At 42.6% G+C, this 17233-nt stretch overlaps 1 protein-coding gene across 13 annotated transcripts in view; it reads right to left on the bottom strand.

Moving 5' to 3' along the window:
* SH3KBP1 (SH3 domain containing kinase binding protein 1) overlaps positions 1-17233 on the bottom strand; it is a 312915-nt gene that overhangs the window by 19739 nt on the left and 275943 nt on the right. For all 13 annotated transcript variants that reach the window (XM_069464019.1, XM_069464022.1, XM_069464020.1 and 10 more), the window contains one exon: positions 16162-16247. In XM_069464019.1, the coding sequence (XP_069320120.1) occupies positions 16162-16247 (86 nt within the window). The remainder of the gene's footprint in view (positions 1-16161; positions 16248-17233) is intronic.

Raw genomic sequence — 17233 nt, 5'->3', positions numbered from 1 at the left:
ACCTCAGGTTACCCCGATATGTTTCCACAGACTGTGAACTGCAACAGACTTCTGCTTTCTGACAGTGAAGGGGAGAAAAATCTCCAGTACTGTCACACAACTTTTCAGTGGCACCGAGCATGCTCCTCATGACTGTGGCCGTGGTAGCTGTGATTAAGGCAGAATTTCCATGACTAACCCGTTGTGGTGCAAAGAAAATGTCCCAATTTTCATGGTGGTTTTGAAATGAATCCAGCTGAAATTTGATATGAGCTTTCTCAGCCTGGCTGGGAATTTTTCCTCTTAATTGAAAAAGGTTTTAATGCCCATCAGCCAGTCCAAAACTATCGAACTGGAAAATGCTAGGGTATTTTTAAAAAGTTAGTTTCATAAGGCTGAGAAACTCTTGGCTTTTGTGATACTTGGAAGACAAACTCTCTGCAGACATACGGGGATAATTCACGTTGGACACAACGGAGTTGGCTTGGAAGGGCCTTGGACTCTTCATGGCACATGGAGTTGCCCATTTTCCATGAATTTCAGTCATGCCCTACTTAGTTCAATTAGAAAATGTAGCCTCATTTTCCATGGATGGGAGGAATGGTACCAGTGACCACAGGTGACCTAAAGTACAACCATTGAAAACACAGAGGACAAACAGTCAAAAGTCTGAGACAGGCCAGATGTCACCAACAGAACTGTTTGAGAGAGCCTAAATAGCTTTGTTTATGCATCATAGCTTGTTTGGACTCAAAGAAGAGCCCTAAGATGGAAGTTTGCTACAGTTGAAGCCTGGCAATGTCACTACCTCCCGATATCTCTGGAAGCCATCCCTTCCCCTCCATGCCCTAGTCTCAGATCATTAAGGCTGCTGGAATTTTTTGTCTGGAACCACTGCAATAGATTTCTCACTTCAAGCCCCTTACCACTCCACATGTGGCCACCAGAGAGGGGTGTCAAGTGCCGATCTGAGTATGTCCCTTTATACTCATGTCCCTCCCCCTCCTCACTAACTCCTTACATGCCACCGAGGCTTGGCTCCACAACTGGGGCCTCTTCCAAGAAGCCAAGCTGCACCCTAAGGTCTGGGTTGGGTGCTCCCCTACTCACCCATCACTCTTATCTCAGCATTTAGCACCTTGTACTGACATTCCGTGTTGACTTATCCATCTCCCCCACCAGGCAGGGAAGAAGCTGTGACTTTTCTCTTTGTTTTCCCAGACCTAACATTATCCCTGACCTTCAGTGAATGTTCAATAAATTATTATTGAATAAATTAACAAACGACCTTTCGGGGCTTCAGTTTTTTCCACCAGAAAGAATGAGAGGATTATCTGAGCCATGATCTTCACAGGGTTTTTTATAATTGAGAGCATGTTAAAACCCTTTCAAATCACACAGGTAGAATTTTGTTTTCCTGCACTATTAATGGAGCTGTAGGATGTGGAAACAGGGATCCAAGAGGAAGGCTAGGAATCCTCCCGCCACCTCCTTTTTTTTTTTTTTTTTTTTTTTTTTTTTTTTAAAGATTTAAGGTGAGAAAATCCTACCGGGGTGGGGAACCTGCAGCCTTAAGGCTACATGTGGCCTTCTAGGTCCTTCAGTGCAGCCTTTTGACTGAATACCAATCTTACAGAACAAATCCTTTTATTAAAAGGGGTGCAGCAGAGAAAGATGAAGCTTTTCTTGCCTCCTTTGGTGCTTACAAAAGAACAATCTTGAAATCAGAAGGCGGCAGCCTCCCCACCCCTGCTGGGGCCACAGGTACCTTCTCTGCAATGAAGTATCCCAAGGCTGTCTGGACAGAAGGAGGAAATCTCATTCCACACGTCAGTCATTTGACTCGTGTGGAAAAGCTGTGCAAAGATGGGCCCCTTGTCAGAGGTGAACTTAGCTGAGTTACCAACTGAAAAGTTAGCAACGATTAGATTTTGCAGGAAAATAAGCCTTCCAAAGTGTGCAAGGACGTAGCAGGTCAGCTCTTGCGTTTTCATTTATAATCCAGGTGTGAAGTTTGCAAGACACAAGCTGCCGAGAGTAAACAAGTTTTGAGCTACTGTTTTGAACCCCATGTACCAGCCACTCCACTAATACACACCTCACACACACACTCACTCATTGCATCTGCACAAAACTCCATGCCACGTGGGCACTACCCTATTCCACAAAGACAGAGGTGGAGGGTCAGAGGTTAGAAAACTTGCTCAAGGTCACTACCAAGAAGTGACAGGGCCCATACAGATTCACATGCATGGGATTCTTTCTGCTCCAGAAGGCTGGACAGATAGCACGAATACTTGACCTCACTTCTCATTCAACTGATTATGAATTCTGAGAATTGTTTCTACAACAAAAACAAGAAAAGATACTAGCAAACATAATTTTCTTTTGTGAAGAAACCACTCTGTATTCTGACAACAAACTGCTTTTTTTCTATTTTATTCAAATGGGCAGAAAAAGAGGCTGGCTTTTTAAAGGAAATCTCCAGCAAGAAATGTAAGGTGTTAGGCAAGTTAAGAGAGAATGTTTGGCTATTGGTACAAAGTAACTCTTATATCAAAATGTGTAGCTCAAGGATAACAGAGGGAGATAGTTTGTTTGCTCATTAATTCAATCAAACATTATCTGCTGCATGCCAGGCATAGCAATAGTTTTGAAAACGAAAGTACAATCATTCTATATCAGCGCTGTCCAATATAACTGGCTGTGATGATGGAAGTCTTCTATATCTGTACTACCCAATATGGTAGCCACTAGCCCCACATGGCTACACAGCACATGGAATATGGGTAAGTGCATCTATTTAAATTAAATTTAAATAGTCACATGTGGCTAGTGGCAGCAAAGACTGTATATCATGACCCTGCATCTTGGTATTTCTTCTCATTTATGCTCAGTCCATTCATCCAGTGACTATTTACTGAGCATGCACTACGAGCCAGGCGCTGGGCTAGGCAATGGGGGATTCAGAGGTGGAAAAAATAGTCATGTTCCTTGACCATGTGGAGATTAAAACCCACTGAGAGAGACAGACTTTTATACGCATAATTACAATTTCTGCTAGTTACTATGAAAGAAAGGGAAAAGATGAAATTAGCAATGACAGCATGGGGACCTAATCTAGATGAGGGTAAGGGGTCAGGAAGGAAGGGTCACATCTTGCTGAACTCTCACATAAAGGCGAGGTCATGATTCACTTGGATCGATGACAAGCAATGTTAAATGGGGGGAAATGGCTTTCCACATTTGCATTCCTTTAAAAATTGCTCACTACAGGCCCAAATTTGCTATTCAAAATGATTTAACAAATAAATAATGTATTTCTCTATTGGAAACAGTAGTTATGCTATTATCCACAGGAATGTAATTTGGCACAACCTTTGCGTAATGCCATTTGGCAATACCTATTACAAAATGTAAATGTGTACCTCTTCAGATGTATGGCTACTACGTCTAGAAATTCATCTATACAAATGTTTGTGTAAGTATAAAACTATATGAGGCCAGTAGTCTTTAGATTGTTTTGCCAGTGTGTACTTTAAATGATTTTTGAAACCCGTGTATATCCCTTCACACATCTTAAGCTGAAATCTAAAATTTTACATAAAGTTTTAGTCACAAAGGATGTAATTTTTGCTATATTGTAAATATTGATATTTTAAAATATAACTTATATAGCTTTTTTTTTTTTTTTTTTGAGACAGAGTCTCACTTTGTTGCCCAGGCTAGAGTGAGTGCCGTGGCGTCAGCCTAGCTCACAGCAACCTCAAACTCCTGAGCTCAAGGGATCCTCCTGTCTCAGCCTCCCGAGTAGTTGGGACTACAGGCATGCACCACCATGCCCGGCTAATTTTTTCTATATATATTTTTAGTTGTCCACATAATTTCTTTCTATTTTTAGTAGAGATGGGGTCTCGCTCTTGCTCAGGCTGGTCTCGAACTCCTGAGCTCAGACGATCCGCCCACCTCGGCCTCCCAGAGTGCTAGGATTACAGGCGTGAGCCACCGCGCCCGGCCAGCTTTCTTAAATATATTTAGTATATATTTGAATACTGCAGCAATTTAACAACAACCATTATCCATTTCAAAATATCCTAAGATTTTAACAGTTGGAAATTTTACATCCTTTTCCTCCTTGAATTCATATTTCCATCATCTACTACTGAATTTTATTCTAATGTAATGTGCTTTTAAGTCTTTTGTAATTACTTTATCATCTTTTTCCATTATAAAAACATGTATAGAAAGTGAAATTTAAGATTTTTCTTTCCTGAAATCATAAGGCTCTAAGGGTAAAAATTATTTTTCTTCTGAATTATCATTACAATTATTAGTATACAAATGACCAAAACATATGTATACACACATACCACACATTTTGATAAACATTTTAAAGCATGAAAATATGGAATTTTAATGGGCTTTCCCCCTAAACACTTTGTGTGTGTAGATTATTACTTAGTACTGGAATGAGATGATTTGGTATCAACTCTATTACTCTGTTTCATTTAAGAGATGTAAGTGCCAAGAAACTTTGTTCACTTAAATTAGAAGTAGTAATAGATGGGAATGGAAAGAGTGATCATTGTCACTCAATTCTTGGAACTCCCTGCAAATTATATACCAGAAATGAGACAGTGGTCTAGCATCATCAAGATTTTTTTTTAAACAATCTGTCAACTAACAACTCAGTGGGTACCTCCTTCAATTTCATTGGAAGCAAAGAATTAGAAACCAACTGATTTGAAAATGGAACTTGCACCCTAGAACTTGCAGAGTGAGGATTCGAATCCAAGCGCACCTGTCTGAGAACTCATGGTTTATCTGACATACTACACACCTTCCTTAGACTCTGTGGAACTACCTTGCCTCTATGTCAGGGTTTGCTGCTCTAGGAACTCAAACTTATTTAGGATGGCAAACATCCTATCCTTTTACATTTCTCTGTAAGAACTTGGATTTAAAAAAAATTTTTTTTAAAAGTGAATGAATAATTTTAAAACCTTTATTAAAAGTTATGCTCATAACCCCTTAACAATTACTTAAACTTCCATAAGGCCAGCAAATCATTTATAAGAAAAATCATTAAGCCAAAGAAAGCCCTAGATTAGACCTTCCAAAGGGCCAAATGATCAATTCTAGATAAAAGGAACTAACAGAATTAAAGAAACTAAAGAGACAAATGAAAGAATAATCTGCTTAATTTTAAAGAGTCAGAGGCTACCAAGAGAGCAGTTTTCTCAATGTCCAGAAAACTCAGCTAAAAGAAATGGATAGAGTCAGAGAAACACAGACTGCAAGGCTAGACTAGGTTCTTTACAGTCATTTCATCCAAGCCCCTGGTTTAATGAGGAAAAACCAAGATCCGAAAAGGTACAGTGGCGTGCCCGATGGCCTGCTTCAGCGAGATGGGCAGCCACAAAGCGGGCATGCTTCCTTTGGAGAGCAAGATGTATGGGTCATTTCATCTTATCGAATAGCACTTTACTTAGATAAAAGAGGAGCAGTCTGCCACTCAGAATACAAAATTTTAATGCATGTGTCAAACGATAACATTCTCATGTCCAGAATTACATGGAAGCCAAAATTATACTGACTACAAGACTGGAGGAGAAAAGACCTCCTGCCCTGAAGCTCAGCACACTTTTTACTGTACTGGGAGGGACAGGAGCCTCCTGAACTTCTAGAAGGAGCTGGCAGGCTCCTTTCACCAGCCTTAGTAACCTAGATGAACTACTTTGCATTTGTCAAACTCAGGGGAAGGAAGAGGACGGAGGTCTTAAGGATTTAAAGTGCCCTTAAAAATCTGACACTCCATGACTGATTTTTTTTAATTACAAGCTATCTTATCTTTATCAAAAAAGAAAAAGTCCATCTGCTAATTGTACATCTCTGGACAGTGAGTTTTCACCTGAGCTCCTGCTTCAATACCTGGCTCCCTTCTGGGCCCTTTTGCTTGTACCCAGCGTTTTTCCTCTCCCCCTACCTTCCATCTCTGCAGACGTGAGGTGGACCTGTGGTTTTTAAAAGCTGCTCCAAGAACTGGCATGCATCCAATGCCAAAGTTACTGCCAGTCCATAAGGCACTGAGAAAAAGGTCAACATTGTGGTTTCCCATTAAGCTAAATTTGTTCAGTTTTTAAACTTGGAGAGTATACCCTTTCTAATAGGAGATGGCATTTGTTTTTTAAAATAGGCTTAATTAGTAAAATACAAATCAACAGTCCCCCAAATTAAAAGCCTTTTTTTTTTTTTTTGAGACAGAGTCTCACTTTGTTGCCCAGGCTAGAGTGAGTGCTGTGGCGTCAGCTTAGCTCACAGCAACCTCAGACTCCTCGGCTTAAGCGATCCTACTGCCTCAGCCTCCCGAGCAGCTGGGACTACAGGCATGCGCCACTATGCCCGGCTAATTTTTCTATATATATATATATTTTTTTTATTTTTTTATTTTTTTATTTTTTTTATTTTTATTTTTTTTATTCATGATAAATTATTAAGTGAACAGTGCAAGTTAAAAACAATAGTTTCATATTTTTCCCCACCCCCCCTTTCCCGAGTCAGCACCTTCAAGTGTTACCACTCCCCAAACAGTGCGCAATGCACTCATTGTGTAGGCATACCCCCATCCCCTCCCCCACCCCCCACCTCAGTCTGATGTCCAATTGGTGTCGTTCCCAGATCTGTATTTAGGTGATGATCAGGGAAACCAATTTTCTGGTGAGTACATGTGATGCTTGTTTTTCCATTCTTGGGATACTTCACTTAATATAATGGGTTCCAACTCTCTCCAGGAGAACCATAGAGATGTCGTATCTTCATCATTCCTTATAGCTGAGTAATATTCCATGGTATACATATACAACAGTTTACTAATCCAATCATGTATTGATGGGCATTTGGGTTGTTTCCACATCTTTGCTATTGTGAATTGTGCTGCTTCTATATATATTTTTAGTTGTCCATATAATTTCTTTCTATTTTTAGTAGAGACGGGGTCTCACTCTTGCTCAGGCTGGTCTCGAACTCCTGACCTTGAGCGATCCACCCGCCTCGGCCTCCCAGAGTGCTAGGATTACAGGCGTGAGCCACCGCGCCTGGCCTAAAAGCCTTTAAATTTTTTTTTTTTTTGGTAAATGAGTCTGTGAAATTCCAGAGTATGGAACTCAGGGAGAGCTGACTCAGGCCTGGGGAGGTGAAGAGAGTATCACTGTAGGTTACTGCAAAGGAAAGAGGCTTCTTTTGGCTCTAAATTAGGCACCCTGTCAACCTCTATCTCATCCCTACCTTGCCCCCACCAGATCCAATTACCCTTTAATGGGACCCACCAACCTCACTCCTCAACTGCTGATCATGTTTCTCATTTAACGTATCAAAGTTAGCAGGCAGCTAACCTTGACCCAAGGTATCCAGACCATGACTTTAGTCCATGGCTAAAGAAGAATTTTGATGATTCACTTAATAAAATGATAAGCAAATAACATACTTAATAAAGCGTAGCTTGTCCATAATGCTTTTAGTATGAGGGGTGCCTGAGCACAATTTTCTGGCATGGTTGCATATCCCTCCGGATATTTGCGAGTAAAACAGAAGCCATAACGGGCTCTGCCAATCCATAAGCCCACAGCCAGGGGGCGGAGAGAGAGGGCATCCCAAGCCAAGTAAATGCCAGGTGCAATCTGAGAGCTGAACGTCACCTGTTGCCTTCTTGCTTCCACATTCATTTGCAGCTCAGACATTTCTGTTGAGTACACTGTGGGTGTAGTAAAGGTTACTACTGCATACGTCTCTTTGCTGTATCCAGACTACTTTGGATCCACTGGGTGTACCTCCAAATTTGTATTCTCAAGGCTGAAACTGGTCTCAGTATGGAGCTAGGGTACTTAAGCCGTCGAGCTGGATGAGGAACGGAAGGGCCTTGTCCACAAACAGGTGACCAAAATACCAGGGAAGGACACACTACTTCTGCACACAGGTGAGCTTCTGGGGCTGGCTGCAAGTCCACAAGGCTACCAGGTACCGTGACCCTCTTTAAGCCAAGAGCCATCTATAACTGATGTTCTCTACACCCACAAATGTCCCTCTGTCACCTCAGTTATTCTCATTGCAGGCTGATGGGTTAGGACACTTGGACAGGATGGCACTGTTCATGCCAAGCACTATTTACATGATATTTGTGTTTTGGAATGATTCACACCACCAAATACGGCACCCCAATGAGGTTATGCAATATTTGTCATCGTCTCCCCACTTTGATTTAAGCTACCCTTGTGCTTCCTACAGTATTCACAAGGCTTTTCCTGTTGACACTTGCCACGTTTATTGCATTCACACTCATCGGAAGTGGTGGGGTAAAAGATGTCCAACGCAACTCCTCAAAACTAAGCACAAACCCAACCACTATGATGGACTGCCCTGTGAGCCCCTCAGTTCTGGTGAGGACCAACACTCCTAACCGTGAAGGTCTGTAAATGGAGACAGTCAGTTGACATCCAGGATCAGGACCTTCAAAGGGCTGAGAAGGATGAGGTCTCAGCATCTCCTGCAAGACTGGAAGATGACTTTCAAAACAAGCTCTGGCTGCCAGCTTGGCCCTGTGCACTCAGCAGCATGCCTATGCTGTGAGCCCGGAGGGAACCAGGGCAGGGCTCAAGGGTGATGCAGGGAGAGGGCCAGCCGCAGAAGCTGTTCGGAATTAACTGAGTCTCTGTAAGTACGAGGAGGGAACCAAACATTCTCAGAGGACTGCCTGGGTTAATGACCAATCAATCAGAAGCGCAACCTGGTTCACTTCCTTTGTGTAAAGCGTTTGACCCTCAGCACAATCTCTTTTGCTTTTTATTGTCACACTTGAGAAATGCATAGTGCACCTCAGCTACTCCTGATATAAATTTAAGTTTGATCATGACTTGTGTCCCTGAAGAGGAGCCAGAGCTGTATGCGTCCACACACGTGCACCTCACCTGTCCCATGCAGACTTGACTGAGGAACAATAGTAACTGTATCTTCCGTTCCTTGGCATGGTAACGTCAACCATGTCCCTGAACCCAAAGGCCATGTCTGAAGGTTGCTGGTAAGGAGGCAATGTCTGTAGGAGCCAGCCATGGCTCTTGAATCAAAGTTCTCATGTCTGAGGAACTAACCCTGAGAGAGCTGGGAGGTACATTGTTCACACACATGCTCAGCCAGTAGTCTATCTGGAACACTCCAAATGTCACTCATGGGTTTTTTTACAGCAGGCAGGACACAGCAGATCTTGTCCTGTTGAACCTGAGAAATTTCTCAATGACCTGACATGCTGCAAGGACCAATAACTGGCTCTCTGGCTCCAAAAGGGGAAGTTTAAAATACCTATTTATTTCATTTTTTTATTATTATTTTTTGAGACAGAGTCTCACTCTGTTGCCCAGGCTAGAGTGCCATGGCATCAGCCTAGCTCACAGCAACCTCAAACTTCTGGACTCAAGCAATCCTCCTGCCTCAGCCTCCCAAGTAGCTGGGACTACAGGCATGCACCACCATGCCCAGCTAATTTTTTCTATATATATTTTTAGTTGTCCATATAATTTCTTTCTATTTTTTTTAGTACAGATGGGGTCTCGCTTTTGCTCAGGCTGGTCTTGAACTCCCGAGCTCAAACGATCCTCCCGCCTCGGCCTCCCAGAGTGTTAGGATTACAGGCATGAGCCACCGCGCTGGGCCTAAAATACCTATTTAAAAAAGAGGACAAAAAAACCCAACAGCCTAAAGCCAGGTGATCTGAGTCTTTCCTTAAAATCTGTCCAAGAACTCCCTAGAAATGATTTCTTATAGTAAAAAGTAGAAATTGCAAAGTAGGGTAACAAAAATTTTGTGTTAATGGTCATTATTAAATTGCTTTAAATATATACATATATCCCGTATAGCTTTACTATACAGAATACAGATTTAGAATTTAGTATTGATCACATTTCATGTTTTTTTGTCCTTTTATTTAATACCCATTTAAACATTGGGTATTAGATGTTTGGTGAATATCTAATCCCAAACATAACACTCTTTCTATGTGAAATCAGACTCGAATGGTATCATTTGACTTGTAAAAGCCTGAGGAAGATCTCTCTCTTAAAGGTCATGGCTATGTCTTTGGTTGATGTTTAAATTAATTACTTCAGACAGATTTTCTTTTTTTTGTATATGAAGTCTGGTTTCCAGAGCTCTGAAATTATTTTCAAACTAGGTTTTACAGAGATTCTCAGGAAATGAGACAGGTCACTCCAGGGAGCACAAGGCTACACTTGAGGAAGATGCCTGTCCTCTGCTCAGCTCTTCCCAATTTACCAACGCATTCTTGACACAGATCAGGCTCTCCTGACCTCCCTGCTATTGCCACCTGGGGCTGGGTCACTCTTTGTTGTTTGTGGGGGCTGTCTTGTGCACTATAGGATGTTTAGCAGCATCCCTGGCCTCTACCCACTAGATGCCAGTAGCATCCCTACCTCCACACCCATGGTGTGACAACCAAAAATGTCTCCAAGCATCATCAAATGTCCCCTGGGGAGAGCAGTTGAGAACCACTGATAACGACCCACCTCACGCATTGAAAGTTCAGGCTTATGGGTCAGGGAGACGTGGGTTCAAGTCCAACCCTGCTTCTTAGTAGCCCAATAACCTTGCCCAAGTTATTTGGCTTGTTTTATTCCCTGTTACTTCTCTGTAAAAACGTGAGTCATTATACCTACCTCACAAGGCTGTTGATGCTGAGAAAAAAATAGACAAAACATCTAGTAGGCACCTAGTGAATATCAGTTCCTTCTTCCCTTCCCCCACTGCTATCATTTCAACCCTAAGACCTCGGGACCATGGGAGAGGGGAGATGAAGTGGAATTATCTGTCCTCCATTGTATTGGAGGAATGATCCTAACACTAGGATATCATACATGTAGCTACAGCCCTCAGAAGCAGCTATCTGCGCATCTTACCTCACAGAGGAATCAAAGATTATAAAGGCATGTTCTACCCCTAAACATGCTTAAAAAGCACTTCTAAGCCTTTCAGACACTTTGGGAGTCTATCACCCAGCAGCTGTAATCAGGTAATCAGCTAAAATCAATGTCTAGGTGGGCCTCAATTTAAGAAAACTATGTAAAAACGATACACATATTTAATACCCTAAGGGGATTTATTTACATTACAAAATGATTCGTCTGCAAGCTTCTAGAGAGCTTTCCCAACACACCTAAAACATAATTCCTATTTATGAGTTGGTTTACAGACAACTCATAAATACCAACATAGTGGTTATTATTCTAAATAATCATAACTATTTTATAAAATGTAGATTAGTGATGTGCATATCTTGTAGATTAGTGATGTGCGTATCTTTTTTAACACTGGGACCTCAACATGAGTGTTTGGAAAATTTCAATTAGCTCCTTTTTTCTTTTTAACAGCTTGACTGAGGCGATAATTTATAGACCATAAAATTCAGCCATTTTAGTGTACAACGTAATAATTTTTAGTAAATTTACAGGGTTATGCAACCATCACCACGATCCAGTTTGAGAACCTTTTCAGCACCCCAAATCAATTGCCTTTTAATAGCATTCCTAGGGTGTAGGGAAGTACTCTTACATTTCCTGGTCCAAATGAAGTAGGCCCTAGGCATCTCTGAGAGATCTGAGGACCAGCTGAAGTTAGCCTGCATATATGCCAAACCACTTCCACATTCCAAGTCTGTTGACTTTAAAACGAGCACCATTTGGCCCCTAAATTGACTACAGTGTGAGATGTGCTTTGTGGGACAAGTTGAAAAGGCAGAGGGGAAATCCTCACCTTCCTCAAGTGAAGAGGGAGGGAGTACTGTCCATACAAAGAGATCGAAGTGGGAAAAGTTTGAGATTTGGATAGAATGGAAAAAAAAAGAACTCAACAGTTCAAACAAAGATGCTAAGCAACAGAAGAGGAACAAGAAGGGCTTTCTCTAAGTCAATTAGTTGAAACCAGGTTGCTTAGTTCACAGGCTGCTTCTCCTCTGGAGGCCTATTGCTATGCTTTAATAGGAAAGGAACTGAAAATCTCAGTAGCACTGAAGCATAACAGTAAATCCCGCCATACGGTGAGAACTCCAATATATGGCATAATAAAAGTAAATGTTATGGCACTTGACTTCGCCACCAATAATCTCCCATTCAGTCAGAACAGAGATTTTTCCATCAGCAAGAGAAAACTGGACAATTTAATTTTCATTTCTATTCATGTGCAAGTCTGTGTTGGAGTTCATTCATGTTTTCTATTATGTTACTTGAAATATGGCTGCATAGTTTGATACAAACAATATCTCAAACTGACATCAACAACTTAGTTTTGGACCAATTGATTTCATTCTAAATTATCGCTGGCTGACAGATGCTGGTAGCTGCCCACATGAGATCTGAAAAAGCCATGTTCTCTAATTTAATATTATAATAATTTTAAATTATAGCTTTATTAAGCGGAAACACAGATTTATTTATAGCTAACACTGATGGTTTCTAATGGCTTTCAGGGTTGTATTATGCTATTCACTGCAGCCCACATTTGGACAGCTTTAATTATCTCAATCACTACCAAAACATTCTGGTACAAAGAATTTCCTCCTTGATTCAAAGCAATGAACAAATGCTACAAAAGCAGCCCCTGAGAAGAGCCACCCCCACACCCCCATGTTGTCCTTTTCTCCTCGACTGACCCACCTACAAACAACATTTCTGCCTTTGGGCCTAAAGACATTGCGCTTAAAATCCTCTCCTACCTCAGCCTCTGTGATGTTGCAAATCCTGCTTTTCTCTTAAATGTGGACTTTGTGGGGGTTTGGTCTTAGCTCTAGGTTCTTCTTTGCCTTTTCTTGTGGTAAGAACTTTATCTTCCTGACCCAACTATCACTCCTAAGCAAACAGCAATGTTGACATTAAATAATAAGCATTTCTACATTTTTACAGCCCACCAAGTGATTTGATGTGATTCTGGAAGACAAGGTGAGGAAGTGGATAAAGATGGCAGTATTCCTTACAGATAAGGAAGCTGAAGCTCAGAGAGTCTCTGTAAGCTACAGAGGGCCACCCAGCCAGTAAGCAGCAGATTCAGCACTCAAACCCAGGTGTGCAGAGGCCGATCCTGCCTTCTCCTCTCCTACCTCCAGGAACCCCCTAACCCCTACCCTCCACCCCTGCCAGTCTTTCGAGGCTTGGCCCTCCACCTCCCACCTCTATCCGGCACCCACACGGGCACATCCGGCCAAATCTCAAAGCCAACATGCTTAACTAAATTCATCATGTTTCCCCCCAAACCAGCTCCTCCTCCCAACATGCTCATTTCCACCCATGTCATTTGTTCCCCAGTAACCTGACCCTAAAACCTCACGACTAACAAATCATTCTCTCCTCCCCGCTCCCAAATCCAACCTGTTACCAAGGCCTGGCAATAATTCTCCCATGTTGCTGCTTCCACATCCATCCCTTCTTACCCAATCCTTTTGTGAGCAGCTGAATTCTGGCTCTCTCTACCTCTCACCCCAAATATCAAATAACCTGACTCCTTGACACTCATCTTTCCTTCATCTGATTGGTTTCATGAAGCTCTGTCAGTTATTATCTGAATTTTTAGACCTGATCATGTCACTTCGCTGTCAACCATCAACGGTTCCCACTGCTTACAGAATAAATTACAAATCCATCCCCCTCAAACTCAATCTGGTCCCTACTTACATTTCCAGGGTAATCTCCCTCCTACATAGCACAAACCCTCCACTGCAGCCAGGCTGGTCACCACTCCCCATGTGATTTCCCTGCTCACCTGCTTGCCTCCAGCCTCCAAAGCAAATCCAACTTTAAGGTACAGATAAATCCATCCCCCTTCATGGAGCCTGTCCCAACACCTGGGCCTGAGGGAACACCCTCTCCTCTGATCAGCATTACTTCCTACCACTCAGTTGTCATTTATACAGACCTTCAGTGTCATCTCACTTTTCCTTTGCCTTCTTAGAAGCCCAAGGAGATCCAAAGCCCCTGGAAGGCAGGGCCTGTGTGTGGGGTCTTGGTGTCTACGCAGCCTTACCTTTGAGCAGTAGGTACTCGCGTATTTATTGGTTGATTACGTGGCTGCCAATCATCATTTCATATAATGCAAATAATACACACTTGAGAAGTTACATTCTTCTGGGATTAATGTCTTCATGGCAAAGTGAGAAAGAACCAAACCTCAGCATCATCTTTCTGGGCTCCCAAAATACATACAACTAGTGCTTAGTTTCCACAGTATGAAAAACTTCTGTAGACTAACCTGCCCCCATCAACACCCTCAACATTTCCAAACTAGCTTGTCAGACTGAAAAACAAGTGATTCACATTTTGGCAATAGCCACCTTAGACATAGACATCTCCAGACCCAAAGAAAGCAAGCGCCAAAGGTCAATGCTCTTAACAAGCAAGACAGATGGCCTTATGTATTCTGGAGGAGGGAGAACACCTCCTTTCCTGTGTGAGGCCTGCATGACCTTCACCAACACCTCGCCAACCAGTTGCCCTGGCTCAAAACAGGGCCCAAGTATCAAACCGCAGTGGCAGAATCAGAACTCAGTCAGGCTCATTCTGATGATGACTTTTCATTCACAGCCGATCAACTCTTTGTTCTTCCCTGCCCTTCATCCAAATCAAAAGCTACAGCAGGCCAGCGCTGCTGCTGTTAGTGCATCAGCTCAAGCTGTCAGGTTATACTTCCTGACTGGGCTTCTCAAAGGCTGACTGAGGATGGAAACTAGCTTCTGAAAACAGGGCAAATACTTTTGGTATTTACAATCACAACCACACACCCTACCCACAAGCCTTCACAAGATCAGACCAGAGCCTGCAGGTTTGCAGTTGCAAAGACACAACTCTATTAGTGGGTTCAGAAGGAAACAGCACCCAAACCAAGGAGTATGCTCATGTTAGGAGCCCTAGCACTCTTATAAGGCCTGCCAACTGTCACACATTTGTTTCTAAAGTGAATGGCCAATGTAGACGCCACTGGAAATCTATCTTCCATGTCAAATCGATCCCTGACAGTGGTTGCCAGAAGTTAGGAAAAAGGGTGGGCAGGAGGGAGGTGGGTGCGGTTAGAAAACAGCAACACGAGAGATCCCATTGGTGATGGAAATATTCTGTATCTTGACCTTAGCAGTGGGTATATAAACCTACATGTGTGATAAAACTGCATAGAACTAAACACACACACACACAAGTACTAGTAAAACTGGGGAAATCTGAGTAAGATTGAGGGATTGTCTCAAGGTTAATATTCTGGTGGTGATATTGTACTATAGTTCTGTAAGACATTGCCACTAGGGGGAAACTGGGTAAAGGGTACATGGGTCTCTCCATATTATTTCTTAGAACCGCACGTGAATCTATAATGATCTCAAAATAAAAAGTTTCACTAAACAAGGTAAATTCCAAAACATAGCCCTCTATATTATGTAGAATAGGAGAGAATGCTAACTTAGGACTTCTATAGGTACAAATAAAAGATGTAAAGCTAAAAAAATATTAATCCCTGAGTCTGGACTTCCTAAAGGGCTGTCACTCAGGTCATACCACCAGTGGCCTCAATCAGTGCACACATGGCCTCATACCCACCCACGCGCACCTCCAAAAGGACCTCTGACTTTGCTTTCCCCAGAGACATTTTAGCCTCTTCCCGTTTATCACGTGGTGGTATCCTGACCTTGGGAAAACTCACTCTCATTCTAAACTAAGTGGCAATTAGCACATCAAACCTCATTTTAAACTCAAAGTCCAAACACTTAGGGCTGCATCTACAATGAACCCTGCCAGTCTTCATTTGCACCTGTTCACCTTTGTACACCAAATACATAAATCACTGGAAAATATGAACATAAGGGCTAATGCCTACTTTTACAAAAAGGCTTACTCATCATTTCATTAGACCTTGCAAAGAATTTCTCCTAAGGCCTGGGAGGGTAAAGATCTCAGGTGTTCTGATTTAATGTGGAAAACAGCATCGTTTCCCTTCTTTACAAAACTTCAACACCTAAAGCCAAGCCAGGGCTGTCAGCCTTGTATTGCAATGGTTTCCTTAGCTCTCATCACACTGCCTGAAGGGGTGAGCGGGGCTCTGCAGTTCTTTTCTAACTCTGCAAAGAGAAGCGAGAACATTGTCTTTACTCACCGATGTCATTGCTGCGGTCTGAGAGATCCTTGTCCAGGATGCTGGAGAGCGAACTGCCCGCCAAGTCAATCTTTGGACCGTCACCCCTACATTAAAAACACAAGTCCAGACATTTAACAATTGGTGTGTGTCCTTATCATTCTGTCACCTTTCTTGCTGCACACACATTAAGGAGTGTGCTGCGTGTGGGGTGGGTGGCACTGTCGCCTGTGAAGGAGCCAGAGAGCCAACAAGCCGTCCAGCCACATGGGCTGGAGCATAAACCAGCTGACAGATGGGATGTGCCGCTCTCCAGCACACATTATCAAAGACGGCTATTTTAATAACTGTCCGCCAATGCACCTCCAGCCACGAAGCCTCCTGCTGGGTACACAGGGTGCAATGTGGGGCCTGCTCCTGTCCTATGGCCAATTAAGCACCGGCAAACGATAACTGGGAGCTTTCCTTTTAAGGAACAAGGAATGTAGCCAATGCTGCTTGTCAAAGGTCAGCTACTTTTAACCTTGAGAAGAAAGTTTGCTGGCCTGGGCTGAGGCATCAGGCAGGCTGTTGACAGGCACAAGGTGTCGAGTTGAGATCTGGCAGCCTGAAAGCTGGCGCTGGGGCATAGGCTTGTAAAATTAGATGGCTCCTGGGTGGGTGCCCCATGCCCATCAGGACACGAGTGACTTCCTGTGGGGAGTTAGCCACGCTGCCCGCAAAAGCTCAGGTCCCTCAGACAGGGGTCGTCACAGAGGATGAAAAAATAGTAGGAAACAGAAATAAAAATAATACACAGAGCCAAAGATACAGTTTATAAAGTAAAGATTTATGAAGATAGATAAAGCAGGGTGCCCAGGTTACATCTCTTCCCCCGGAAATGCAACCCAGACTGAAGTTTTACACAGATACTTATAGCACAGGTACAGGTTCTCGGTTGCCAAGGGTAACGGGATTTATATAATAAGAGGTAGTTTGGTTTAGGGTCAAAGTCTTCTAAAAGGCTACTACAGATCCTTCAATTAACTCTATCTAGGTGAACAATGAGTTATAAAATCTTCTTAGGGCAAACTTCTAAGTTTTATGATAAGGC

Source organism: Eulemur rufifrons, chromosome 30 (assembly GCF_041146395.1).
Source record: "Eulemur rufifrons isolate Redbay chromosome 30, OSU_ERuf_1, whole genome shotgun sequence".
Taxonomy (NCBI): Eukaryota; Metazoa; Chordata; class Mammalia; order Primates; family Lemuridae; genus Eulemur; species Eulemur rufifrons.
This window is presented reverse-complemented; position numbering and strand designations above follow the sequence as displayed.